The sequence below is a fragment of the Ranitomeya imitator genome, chromosome 5 (genome assembly GCF_032444005.1).
Source record: "Ranitomeya imitator isolate aRanImi1 chromosome 5, aRanImi1.pri, whole genome shotgun sequence".
Classification (NCBI taxonomy): Eukaryota; Metazoa; Chordata; class Amphibia; order Anura; family Dendrobatidae; genus Ranitomeya; species Ranitomeya imitator.
The window spans coordinates 2465536-2479377 of NC_091286.1; the positions used below are offsets into that span (position 1 = coordinate 2465536).

General features: G+C 48.8%; 1 protein-coding gene across 1 annotated transcript in view; it reads left to right on the forward strand.

The window, feature by feature from the left end:
- The window catches only part of ABCC8 (ATP binding cassette subfamily C member 8), a 434375-nt gene extending 427140 nt beyond the window's left edge, over positions 1-7235 (forward strand). Inside the window, exons 37-39 of the mRNA XM_069768187.1 lie at positions 1836-1969; positions 2308-2370; positions 6996-7235. Of these exons, the coding sequence (XP_069624288.1) occupies positions 1836-1969; positions 2308-2370; positions 6996-7133 (335 nt within the window). The 3' untranslated portion in view covers positions 7134-7235. The remainder of the gene's footprint in view (positions 1-1835; positions 1970-2307; positions 2371-6995) is intronic.
- Positions 7236-13842: the final 6607 nt, after the last annotated feature.

The following is a 13842-nucleotide window of genomic DNA, read 5'->3' on the forward strand; positions in this document are numbered from 1 at the left end:
CCCGGCACTGTCACAACAGCTCCTTCTCCCTCCCGGCACTGTCACAACAGCTCCTTCTCCCTCCCGGCACTGTCACAACAGCTCCTTCTCCCTCCCGGCACTGTCACAACAGCTCCTTCTCCCTCCCGGCACTGTCACAACAGCTCCTTCTCCCTCCCGGCATTGTCACAACAGTTCCTTCTCCCTTCCGGCATTGTCACAACAGCTCCTTCTCCCTCCCGGCATTGTCACGACGGCTCCTTTACCCTGTCTCCCTACTGGCACTGTCACGATGGTTCTTTCTCCCTCCTGACACTGTCACAACAGCTCCTTCTCCCTCCCGGCACTGTCACAACAGCTCCTTCTCCCTCCTGACACTGTCACAACAGCTCCTTCTCCCTCCCGGCACTGTCACAACAGCTCCTTCTCCCTCCCGGCACTGTCACAACAGCTCCTTCTCCCTCCCGGCACTGTCACAACAGCTCCTTCTCCCTCCCGGCACTGTCACAACAGCTCCTTCTCCCTCCCGGCACTGTCACAACAGCTCCTTCTCCCTCCCGGCACTGTCACAACAGCTCCTTCTCCCTCCCGGCACTGTCACAACAGCTCCTTCTCCCTCCCGGCACTGTCACAACAGCTCCTTCTCCCTCCCGGCACTGTCACAACAGCTCCTTCTCCCTCCCGGCACTGTCACAACAGCTCCTTCTCCCTCCCGGCACTGTCACAACAGCTCCTTCTCCCTCCCGGCATTGTCACAACAGCTCCTTCTCCCTCCCGGCACTGTCACAACAGCTCCTTCTCCCTCCCGGCACTGTCACAACAGCTCCTTCTCCCTCCCGGCACTGTCACAACAGCTCCTTCTCCCTCCCGGCACTGTCACGGCAGTTCCTTTTCCCTCCCTCCTGGCACTGTCACAACAGCTCCTTCTCCCTCCCGGCACTGTCACAACAGCTCCTTCTCCCTCCCGGCACTGTCACAACAGCTCCTTCTCCCTCCCGGCACTGTCACAACAGCTCCTTCTCCCTCCCGGCACTGTCACAACAGCTCCTTCTCCCTCCCGGCACTGTCATGGCAGTTCCTTTTCCCTCCCTCCTGGCACTGTCACAACAGCTCCTTCTCCCTCCCGGCACTGTCATGGCAGTTCCTTTTCCCTCCCTCCTGGCACTGTCACAACAGCTCCTTCTCCCTCCTGGCACTGTCACAACAGCTCCTTCTCCCTCCCGGCACTGTCACAACAGCTCCTTCTCCCTCCCGGCACTGTCACAACAGCTCCTTCTCCCTCCCGGCACTGTCACAACAGTTCCTTCTCCCTCCCGGCACTGTCACAACAGCTCTTTCTCCCTCCCGGCACTGTCACAACAGCTCCTTCTCCCTCCCGGCACTGTCACAACAGTTCCTTCTCCCTCCCGGCACTGTCACAACAGCTCCTTCTCCCTCCCGGCACTGTCACAACAGCTCCTTTTCCCTCCCGGCACTGTCACAACAGTTCCTTTTCCCTCCCTCCCGGCACTGTCACAACAGCTCCTTCTCCCTCCCGGCATTGTCACAGCTCCTTCTCCCTCCCGGCATTGTCACAACAGTTCCTTTTCCCTCCCTCCCGGCACTGTCACAACAGCTCCTTCTCCCTCCCGGCACTGTCACAACAGCTCCTCCCTCCCGGCACTGTCACAACAGCTCCTTCTCCCTCCCGGCACTGTCATGGCAGTTCCTTTTCCCTCCCTCCTGGCACTATCACGACGGCGCCTTCTCCCTGTAGCTCCTCTTCCTGCCCATCACAGTCATGGCAGCTCCCCCACCCAAATGGCAAGGGTATCTCCATGTTCCTCAGTAATTCTTTCGTTTGCCTCTTTTTACAGATGCCGTGGTCACAGAAGGTGGAGAGAACTTCAGCGTGGGGCAGCGGCAGCTCTTCTGTCTGGCCAGAGCTTTTGTACGGAAAAGCAGCATATTAATCATGGATGAAGCTACAGCATCGATAGACATGGCCACCGTATGTCTGACAACAGGGCTATCTCTTCTATTACGTCTTGTCACCGGCTGTAATCACATTATCTGGGGGGTCTGCAGATCCCGTGTTTACCACACACCCCTAGTTTCTCTCTGCATGGTATGGGGGTCTATAATGCTGATACTATTGTCAGATATCTTCGCTTGTGGTATTAGGCTATGCAATATTACAGTAATGCCGGTCAGTGCGATTTGGGGGTTGGTGGTGCGGTGTCATGGCGGCACCACCATCTGTACGGTCTCCCCTGGATTAACCCTCTCTGTCCCCCGGATCACTGGTGTGAGGGTCTGTGATGTCCTGTAACGTTTCTCTTCCCTCAGGAGAACATTCTGCAGAAGGTGGTGATGACGGCATTTCAGGAGCGAACAGTGGTCACTATTGCGGTATGTAAGAGGGTCCAGCAATGTCCTGATAATAGAAGGGTCCTGACCTCCTGCGCACACAACTGTGGATACATTGTAACAAACCCTCAGCTGTACCTAGCCAGGAGGAGCGTTCAGCTTCTAGATACAAACAATAAATACTTCTACTCATTGTAAGCAAGCAGTGATCCTGAAAATAGTGAGGAATGGAAACATGAACTCTATTGGCAATCTGCAAAGTTGTCCATGGTGTGAGCAGTAATTTACATAGGACTGCAGTCTCCCCCACAGTGTCTGTGCTGGAAAATCACAGCTGTGTCCACAGATATGTGGTGACTACGCTTCCTGTATCCTCAGTGTTAGATCACGAGAGGTGGGATGTGAATAGTCCTCACTCCGAACCCTCTCCTCTTGGAGCCCGTTCCCCTCGTACTGCACTCTCTTACCCAGGAGCATGCACTTCTAGTGCCACACTCTCCTCTCTCACCCAGGAGCATGCACTTCTAGTGCCACACTCTCCTCTCTCACCCAGGAGCATGCACTTCTAGTGCCACACTCTCCTCTCTCACCCAGGAGCATGCACTTCTAGTGCCACACTCTCCTCTCTCACCCAGGAGCATGCACTTCTAGTGCCACACTCTCCTCTCTCACCCAGGAGCATGCACTTCTAGTGCCACACTCTCCTCTCTCACCCAGGAGCATGCACTTCTAGTGCCACACTCTCCTCTCTCACCCAGGAGCATGCACTTCTAGTGCCACACTCTCCTCTCTCACCCAGGAGCATGCACTTCTAGTGCCACACTCTCCTCTCTCACCCAGGAGCATGCACTTCTAGTGCCACACTCTCCTCTCTCCCTGGAACAGTCTCTTTTTGTGCCGCACTTTCCTCTCTCCCTGGAGCAGTCTCTTTTTGTGCCACACTCTCCTCTCTCCCCGGAGCAGTCTCTTTTTGTGCCGCACTCTCCTCTCTCCCTGGAACAGTCTCTTTTTGTGCCGCACTTTCCTCTCTCCCTGGAGCAGTCTCTTTTTGTGCCGCACTTTCCTCTCTCCCTGGAGCAGTCTCTTTTTGTGCCACACTCTCCTCTCTCCCCGGAGCAGTCTCTTTTTGTGCCGCACTCTCCTCTCTCCCTGGAACAGTCTCTTTTTGTGCCGCACTTTCCTCTCTCCCTGGAGCAGTCTCTTTTTGTGCCGCACTTTCCTCTCTCCCCGGAGCAGTCTCTTTTTGTGCCACACTCTCCTCTCTCCCTGGAACAGTCTCTTTTTGTGCCGCACTTTCCTCTCTCCCTGGAGCAGTCTCTTTTTGTGCCACACTCTCCTCTCTCCCCGGAGCAGTCTCTTTTTGTGCCGCACTCTCCTCTCTCCCTGGAACAGTCTCTTTTTGTGCCACACTTTCCTCTCTCCCTGGAGCAGTCTCTTTTTGTGCCGCACTCTCCTCTCTCCCTGGAACAGTCTCTTTTTGTGCCACACTCTCCCCCCCGGAGAAGTCTCTTTTTGTGCCACACTCTCCTCTCTCCCCGGAGCAGTCTCTTTTTGTGCCGCACTTTCCTCTCTCCCTGGAGCAGTCTCTTTTTGTGCCACACTCTCCTCTCTCCCCGGAGCAGTCTCTTTTTGTGCCACACTCTCCTCTCTCCCTGGAACAGTCTCTTTTTGTGCCACACTCTCCTCTCTCCCCGGAGCAGTCTCTTTTTGTGCCACACTCTCCTCTCTCCCTGGAACAGTCTCTTTTTGTGCCACACTCTCCTCTCTCCCTGGAACAGTCTCTTTTTGTGCCACACTCTCCTCTCTCCCTGGAACAGTCTCTTTTTGTGCCGCACTTTCCTCTCTCCCTGGAACAGTCTCTTTTTGTGCCACACTCTCCTCTCTCCCTGGAACAGTCTCTTTTTGTGCCACACTCTCCTCTCTCCCTGGAACAGTCTCTTTTTGTGCCGCACTCTCCTCTCTCCCTGGAACAGTCTCTTTTTGTGCCACACTCTCCTCTCTCCCCGGAGCAGTCTCTTTTTGTGCCACACTCTCCTCTCTCCCTGGAACAGTCTCTTTTTGTGCCACACTCTCCTCTCTCCCTGGAACAGTCTCTTTTTGTGCCACACTCTCCTCTCTCCCCGGAGCAGTCTCTTTTTGTGCCACACTCTCCTCTCTCCCTGGAACAGTCTCTTTTTGTGCCACACTCTCCTCTCTCCCTGGAACAGTCTCTTTTTGTGCCACACTCTCCTCTCTCCCTGGAACAGTCTCTTTTTGTGCCGCACTCTCCTCTCTCCCTGGAACAGTCTCTTTTTGCTATTCACTCTCCCCCCCGGAGCAGTCTCTTTTTGTGCCACACTTTCCTCTCTCCCTGGAACAGTCTCTTTTTGCTATTCACTCTCCCCCCCGGAGCAGTCTCTTTTTGTGCCGCACTTTCCTCTCTCCCCGGAGAAGTCTCTTTTTGTGGCCGCACTTTCCTCTCCCCCCGGAGAAGTCTCTTTTTGCACCGTACTCTCCCTCCCTGGAGAATGTGCTTCTCATGCGCACTCTCTTCCTGCAGCCTTCTTTTTGTGCCGCACTTTCCTCTCTCCCCGGAGCAGTCTCTTTTTGTGCCGCACTCTCCCTCCCTGGAGAATGTGCTTCTCATGCGCACTCTCTTCCCGCAGCCTTCTTTTTGTGCCGCACTTTCCTCTCCCCCCGGAGAAGTCTCTTTTTGTGACCGCACTTTCCTCTCTCCCCGGAGCAGTCTCTTTTTGTGCCGCACTTTCCTCTCTCCCCGGAGCAGTCTCTTTTTGTGCCGCACTCTCCCTCCCTGGAGAATGTGCTTCTCATGCGCACTCTCTTCCCGCAGCCTTCTTTTTGTGCCGCACTTTCCTCTCTCCCCGGAGAAGTCTCTTTTTGTGGCCGCACTTTCCTCTCCCCCCGGAGAAGTCTCTTTTTGCACCGTACTCTCCCTCCCTGGAGAATGTGCTTCTCATGCGCACTCTCTTCCCGCAGCCTTCTTTTTGTGCCGCACTTTCCTCTCTCCCCGGAGCAGTCTCTTTTTGTGCCGCACTCTCCCTCCCTGGAGAATGTGCTTCTCATGCGCACTCTCTTCCCGCAGCCTTCTTTTTGTGCCGCACTTTCCTCTCTCCCCGGAGCAGTCTCTTTTTGTGCCGCACTCTCCCTCCCTGGAGAATGTGCTTCTCATGCGCACTCTCTTCCCGCAGCCTTCTTTTTGTGCCGCACTTTCCTCTCTCCCCGGAGAAGTCTCTTTTTGTGCCGCACTTTCCTCTCCCCCCGGAGAAGTCTCTTTTTGCACCGTACTCTCCCTCCCTGGAGAATGTGCTTCTCATGCGCACTCTCTTCCCGCAGCCTTCTTTTTGTGCCGCACTTTCCTCTCTCCCCGGAGCAGTCTCTTTTTGTGCCGCACTCTCCCTCCCTGGAGAATGTGCTTCTCATGCGCACTCTCTTCCCGCAGCCTTCTTTTTGTGCCGCACTTTCCTCTCTCCCCGGAGCAGTCTCTTTTTGTGCCGCACTCTCCCTCCCTGGAGAATGTGCTTCTCATGCGCACTCTCTTCCCGCAGCCTTCTTTTTGTGCCGCACTTTCCTCTCTCCCCGGAGAAGTCTCTTTTTGTGGCCGCACTTTCCTCTCCCCCCGGAGAAGTCTCTTTTTGCACCGTACTCTCCCTCCCTGGAGAATGTGCTTCTCATGCGCACTCTCTTCCCGCAGCCTTCTTTTTGTGCCGCACTTTCCTCTCTCCCCGGAGAAGTCTCTTTTTGTGGCCGCACTTTCCTCTCCCCCCGGAGAAGTCTCTTTTTGCACCGTACTCTCCCTCCCTGGAGAATGTGCTTCTCATGCGCACTCTCTTCCCGCAGCCTTCTTTTTGTGCCGCACTTTCCTCTCTCCCCGGAGCAGTGTCTTTTTGTGCCGCACTCTCCCTCCCTGGAGAATGTGCTTCTCATGCGCACTCTCTTCCCGCAGCCTTCTTTTTGTGCCGCACTTTCCTCTCCCCCCGGAGAAGTCTCTTTTTGCACCGTACTCTCCCTCCCTGGAGAATGTGCTTCTCATGCGCACTCTCTTCCCGCAGCCTTCTTTTTGTGCCGCACTTTCCTCTCTCCCTGGAGCAGTCTCTTTTTGTGCCGCACTCTCCCTCCCTGGAGAATGTGCTTCTCATGCGCACTCTCTCCCTGCAGCCTTCTTTTTGTGCCGCACTTTCCTCTCTCCCCGGAGCAGTCTCTTTTTGTGCCGCACTCTCCCTCCCTGGAGAATGTGCTTCTCATGCGCACTCTCTTCCCGCAGCCTTCTTTTTGTGCCGCACTTTCCTCTCTCCCCGGAGAAGTCTCTTTTTGTGGCCGCACTTTCCTCTCCCCCCGGAGAAGTCTCTTTTTGCACCGTACTCTCCCTCCCTGGAGAATGTGCTTCTCATGCGCACTCTCTCCCCGCAGCCTTCTTTTTGTGCCGCACTTTCCTCTCTCCCCGGAGAAGTCTCTTTTTGTGCCGCACTCTCCCTCCCTGGAGAATGTGCTTCTCATGCGCACTCTCTTCCCGCAGCCTTCTTTTTGTGCCGCACTTTCCTCTCTCCCTGGAGCAGTCTCTTTTTGCGCCGTACTCTCCCCTTTGGCGCAGGCCCCTCCCCCATACCGCACATTTTGCACTCCCGCACGGCACCATCTCCGCTACTCACCTGTTGTTCTTCTTCCTGCAGCATCGGGTGCACACCATCCTGAACGCAGATCTGGTGATTGTCATGAAGAGAGGCGCCATTATGGAGTACGACAAGCCAGAGGTTCTTCTGGAGCGCGCGGACAGCATGTTCACCTCCTACGTACAAGCCGATAAATAAGAGGGAACTTCCAGAAGTGCAATTCTCACGTCTCCTCATTTTCTAATTGTGTAAATGATCTGTAAATAAAGAGATTTTCATAATAAAGGTCTGCACAAGGAGGCCGAAGCATCTACAGTCGTCTTACTGACACGTGGCCCCTGTGAGGGCAGTCTGAGATCAGGATCTCCTGGATCCTGTGAGTGAGCGTGGGTCACCTCGAAATCTGCCGGATACATCTCCACAGCTGTAATCTAAGGTTATGATGCATCGTGTGATCACAAAGTGGCTGATGATGTGAGAGTCCTGGGATTCCACAGAGCAGGGAGTGGATGAGTCGATGACTGATGGTGGCGGTGGCCGTGCCTTTCTCTCCACCACCATTGTGCCCCATGATTTGTCCTGCCGCACTAAAGTCTGTTTCTAGGTGGACACTTGTATGTTCCTGGGGTCCTGAACATTCCTCTGAATTACAATCCTCCAGCTGGAGCTGCCGGTACAGAATAAAGTCCAGCCGGAGAGACAACGCCAACACCGTCTTATAATAATCAGTGCACTGATGGTCAGAGGGGCCTGTGATGGACAAGTCCGTGATGATCAATCATGGTCTCCTCTGATCATTCACCTCCCAATCGCTGTCACCTCTATTATCAGTCACTGACCTGGGAAAATATTTCGAATTGAGAGTCCTCAGTGGTTGATACCTTTTAATGGCGAACTGAAAAGATGGTAACAAATTGCAGCTTTCGAGACTACACAGGTCTCTTCATCAGGCAAAGACTAAAACAAATTCTGAAGAATCACATATTTATGCACAACATAGTATAGAAAAAATATTAAAAAAAAGGGAAAAACCATGGATAAGACAGGTCACGAGGGGGGTTACGGGGGGAAGAAAATGGCTAGAAGGTTGGAGGAGTGTTTAATCTAGGGATTGGGGGGGAGGGTATTCAATTTATAGGAGGGGAAGATAGTGCAGATAGAGACCTGGGCACAAATAAGGAAGTTGGGGGTGGCGGGGGCATGGGGGGTGGGGTTAGAGCAGTTAATAATTTAAGAAAGAATAGAGGTGCAGAGAGGAACATCAAGTGCATGTATACTAATGCCAGAAGCCTCGCCAACAAAATGGATGAATTAGAACTAATGTTGTTGGAGCATAATTATGACATGGTGGGGATATCTGAGACGTGGCTGGATGAGAGCCATGACTGGGCTGTTAACTTGCAAGGCTATAGTCTGTTCAGAAATGACCGTACAGATAAGCGAGGGGGAGGGGTGTGTCTATATGTAAAATCATCCTTAAAACCCATCCTGCGCGATAATATAGGTGAATCTAATGAAAATGTAGAATCCCTGTGGGTGGAGATAAGGGGAGGGGGAAAAAATAATAAATTACTGATAGGGGTTTGTTATAAATCTCCAAAAATAATGGAAGCAATGGAGAATATCCTCGTAAAGCAAATAGATGAAGCTGCGACTCAAGGAGAAGTCATTATTATGGGGGACTTCAACTACCCTGAAATAGATTGGGGAACAGAAACCTGCAGTTCCAGCAAAGGTGATCGGGGTCTGACAACTATGAGAGACAATTACCTCTGACAACTGGTTCAGGACCCAACAAGAAGGGGGGCACTGCTAGACCTAATATTAACCAACAGGCCAGACCGCATATCAAATATAAGGGTTGGGGGTCACTTGGGAAATAGCGATCACAAAATAATAAGTTTTCATGTATCCTTTAAAAAGATGTGTAATAGAGGGGTTACAAGGACACTAAACTTCAGGAGGGCAAATTTCCAACGGATGAGAGAGGATCTTGGTGCAATTAACTGGGACGATATCCTGAGACACAAAAATACACAAAGAAAATGGGAGACGTTTATTAGCATCCTGGATAGGACCTGTGCACAGTATATACCGTATGGGAATAAACATACTAGAAATAGGAGGAAACCAATATGGCTAAATAGAGCTGTAAGCTGTAATATAAGTGACAAAAAGAAAGAATATAGAGAATTAAAGGAAGTAGGTAGTGATTAGGCATTAAATAAATACAGAAAATTAAATAAATTCTGTAAAAAGCAAATCAAGGCAGCAAAGATTGAGACAGAGAGACTCATTGCCAGAGAGAATAAAAATAATCCTAAAATATTCTTTAACTACATAAATAGCAAGAAACTAAAAAATGATAGTGTTGGCCCCCTTAAAAATAGTCTGGGTGAAATGGTGGATGAGGATGAGGAAAAAGCCAATCTGCTAAATGACTTTTTTTCATCAGTATTTACACAAGAAAATCCCATGGCGACAAAATGATTAGTGATAAAAATTCCCAATTAAATGTCACCTGCTTAACCCAGCAGGAAGTGCGGCGGCGTCTAAAAATCACTAAAATTGACAAATCTCCGGGCCCGGATGGGATACACCCCGAGTACTGCAGGAATTAAGTACAGTCATTGATAGACCATTATTTTTCATCTTTAAAGACTCCATAATAAAGGTGGTTTCACACTTGCGTTTTTGTCTGCAGCGTTTTTTATCAAAAAAACGCATGCGTTTTTTTTCCTATATTTAACATTGAAAACGCATGCGTTTTTGTTTGTACGCGTTTGGTCGCGTTTTGAAACGCATGCGTTTTTTTTCTGCATGCGTTCATTTTCAGAAATGCAACTTGTAGTATTTTTGAGAGGCGTTTTTTGGACCAAAAAAACCGCATGCGTTTTCATGCGTTTTTTTTTTGGGGTCAAAAAATACATTGGAGTCAATGGGGACGCATGCGTTTTTTTGTGCATGCGTTTTTTTGCATTAAAAACGCATGCGTTTTTTTATTAAAAAAACAGAAAACACACTGATATGCCACCCACCAACATAAAGGTGATAAAGGGATCCTAACCCTACCCCTAACCCTACCCCTAACCCTAAGGGATCCTAACCCTACCCCTAAGGGATCCTAACCCTAGCCCTAACCCTAAGGGATCCTAACCCTAACTATTTCTGTTTATAGTGGGTTTTTTACTTTATTTTGATGATTGGCAGCTGTCACACATTTCTCAGCATGCGTTTAAAAATTGCAAACGCATGAAAAAACGCATGTAAACGCGTCAAAACGCCGCGTTTTTTTCACCACATGCAAAAACGCATGCGTCAAAAAAACGCAGCGTTTGCACGCGTTTACATGCGTTTTTTCACCATGCTTTTTTTTGCGTTTTTTTACCGCAAAAACGCACCCAAAAAAACGCAAATGTGAAACAAGCCTAACAGGGTCTGTACCACAGGACTGGCGTATAGCAAATGTGGTGCCAATATTCAAAAAGGGGACAAAAACTGAACTCGGAAATTATAGGCCAGTAAGCTTAACCTCTACTGTGGGTAAAATCCTGGAGGGCATTCTAAGGGATGATATACTGGAGTATCTGCAGAGGAATAACCTCATGACCCAGTATCAGCACGGGTTTACTAGGGACCGTTCATGTCAGTCTAATTTGATCAGTTTCTATGAAGAGGTAAGTTCCGGATTGGACCAAGGGAACCCAGTGGATGTAGTGTATATGGACTTTTCAAAAGCTTTTGATACGGTGCCACACAAAAGGTTGATACATAAAATGAGAATAATGGGGATAGGGGAAAATATGTGCAAGTGGGTTGAGAGCTGGCTCAGGGGTAGGAAACAAAGGGTGGGGAACCACAGGAGTCAGTATTGGGCCCTCTTCTTTTTAACATATTTATTAATGACCTTGTAGGGGGCATTCAGAGTAGAATTTCAATATTTGCAGATAGTAACATAGTAACATAGTTAGTAAGGCCGAAAAAAGACATTTGTCCATCCAGTTCAGCCTATATTCCATCATAATAAATCCCCAGATCTACGTCCTTCTACAGAACCTAATTGTATGATACAATATTGTTCTGCTCCAGGAAGACATCCAGGCCTCTCTTGAACCCCTCGACTGAGTTCGCCATCACCACCTCCTCAGGCAAGCAATTCCAGATTCTCACTGCCCTAACAGTAAAGAATCCTATGTTGGTGGAAAAACCTTCTCTCCTCCAGACGCAAAGAATGCCCCCTTGTGCCCGTCACCTTCCTTGGTATAAACAGATCCTCAGCGAGATATTTGTATTGTCCCCTTATATACTTATACATGGTTATTAGATCGCCTCTCAGTCGTCTTTTTTCTAGACTAAATAATCCTAATTTCGCTAATCTATCTGGGTATTGTAGTTCTCCCATCCCCTTTATTAATTTTGTTGCCCTCCTTTGTACTCTCTCTAGTTCCATTATATCCTTCCTGAGCACCGGTGCCCAAAACTGGACACAGTACTCCATGTGCGGTCTAACTAGGGATTTGTACAGAGGCAGTATAATGCTCTCATCATGTGTATCCAGACCTCTTTTAATGCACCCCATGATCCTGTTTGCCTTGGCAGCTGCTGCCTGGCACTGGCTGCTCCAGGTAAGTTTATCATTAACTAGGATCCCCAAGTCCTTCTCCCTGTCAGATTTACCCAGTGGTTTCCCGTTCAGTGTGTAATGGTGATATTGATTCCTTCTTCCCATGTGTATAACCTTACATTTATCATTGTTAAACCTCATCTGCCACCTTTCAGCCCAAGTTTCCAACTTATCCAGATCCATCTGTAGCAGAATACTATCTTCTCTTGTATTAACTGCTTTACATAGTTTTGTATCATCTGCAAATATCGATATTTTACTGTGTAAACCTTCTACCAGATCATTAATGAATATGTTGAAGAGAACAGGTCCCAATACTGACCCCTGTGGTACCCCACTGGTCACAGCGACCCAGTTAGAGACTATACCATTTATAACCACCCTCTGCTTTCTATCACTAAGCCAGTTACTAACCCATTTACACACATTTTCCCCCAGACCAAGCATTCTCATTTTGTGTACCAACCTCTTGTGCGGCACGGTATCAAACGCTTTGGAAAAATCGAGATATACCACGTCCAATGACTCACCGTGGTCCAGTCTATAGCTTACCTCTTCATAAAAACTGATTAGATTGGTTTGACAGGAGCGATTTCTCATAAACCCATGCTGATATGGAGTTAAACAGTTATTCTCATTGAGATAATCCAGAATAACATCCCTCAGAAACCCTTCAAATATTTTACCAACAATAGAGGTTAGACTTACTGGCCTATAATTTCCAGGTTCACTTTTAGAGCCCTTTTTGAATATTGGCACCACATTTGCTATGCGCCAGTCCTGCGGAACAGACCCCGTCGCTATAGAGTCCCTAAAAATAAGAAATAATGGTTTATCTATTACATTACTTAGTTCTCTTAGTACTCGTGGGTGTATGCCATCCGGACCCGGAGATTTATCTATTTTCATCTTATTTAGCCGGTTTCGCACCTCTTCTTGGGTTAGATTGGTGACCCTTAATATAGGGTTTTCATTGTTTCTTGGGATTTCACCTAGCATTTCATTTTCCACCGTGAATACCGTGGAGAAGAAGGTGTTTAATATGTTAGCTTTTTCCTCGTCATCTACAACCATTCTTTCCTCACTATTTTTTAAGGGGCCTACATTTTCAGTTTTTATGACACTAAACTCTGCGCAGGGTAATCAATACAGAGGAGGACAATTTTATATTACAGGATGATTTATGTAAACTAGAAGCTTGGGCTGATAAATGACAAATGAGCTTTAATGGGGATAAATGTAAGGTCATGCACTTGGGTAGAAGTAATAAGATGTATAATTATGTGCTTAATTCTAAAACTCTGGGCAAAACAGTCAATGAAAAAGACCTGGGTGTATGGGTGGATGACAAACTCATATTCAGTGGCCAGTGTCAGGCAGCTGCTACAAAGGCAAATAAAATAATGGGATGCATTAAAAGAGGCATAGATGCTCATGAGGAGAATATAATTTTACCTCTATACAAGTCACTAGTGCGACCACACTTAGAATACTGTGCACAGTTCTGGTCTTCGGTGTATAATAAAGACATAGCTGAACTGGAGCGGGTGCAGAGAAGAGCGACCAAGGTTATTAGAGGACTGGGGGGTCTGCAATACCAAGATAGGTTATTACACTGGGGGCTATTTAGTTTGGAAAAACGAAGACTAAGGGGTGATCTTATGTTAATGTATAAATATATGAGGGGACAGTACAAAGACCTTTCTGATGATCTTTTTAATCATAGACCTGAGACAGGGACAAGGGGGCATCCTCTACGTTTGGAGGAAAAAAGGTTTAAGCATAATAACAGACGCGGATTCTTTACTGTAAGAGCAGTGAGACTATGGAACTCTCTGCCATATGATGTTGTAATGAGTGATTCATTACTTAAATGTTGTGAGTTCCGTTCTGGAGCTCCCTCCTGTGGTTGCTAATGGTATTTTTGTGGGTTCTGCCCTTGGGCTCCATCTGGTGGTTTCGAGTGGTACTGCTGCTCTGTTAGGTGGCTGTAGCAGCTGCCTTCACTTATCGCCTAGCCTGGGTTTGCTATTTAAACCTGCTCTGGGCTTTAGTCCATGCCTGCTGTCAATGTTCTTGGTTGGACTTGATTCTTTCCTTGGATTTCTCATATGGCCAGTCCTTGTCTGCAAAAGATAAGTTTTTGCTAGTATTTGTTTGTCCATTTGTTTGGACTCCATTGCTCTGCATATTTGTCTCTTTTTTTGTCCAGCTTGTCACTATGTCTTATTCAGGCTAGCTGGAAGCTCTGGGAAAGCAGATTTGCCCCTCCACACCGTGAGT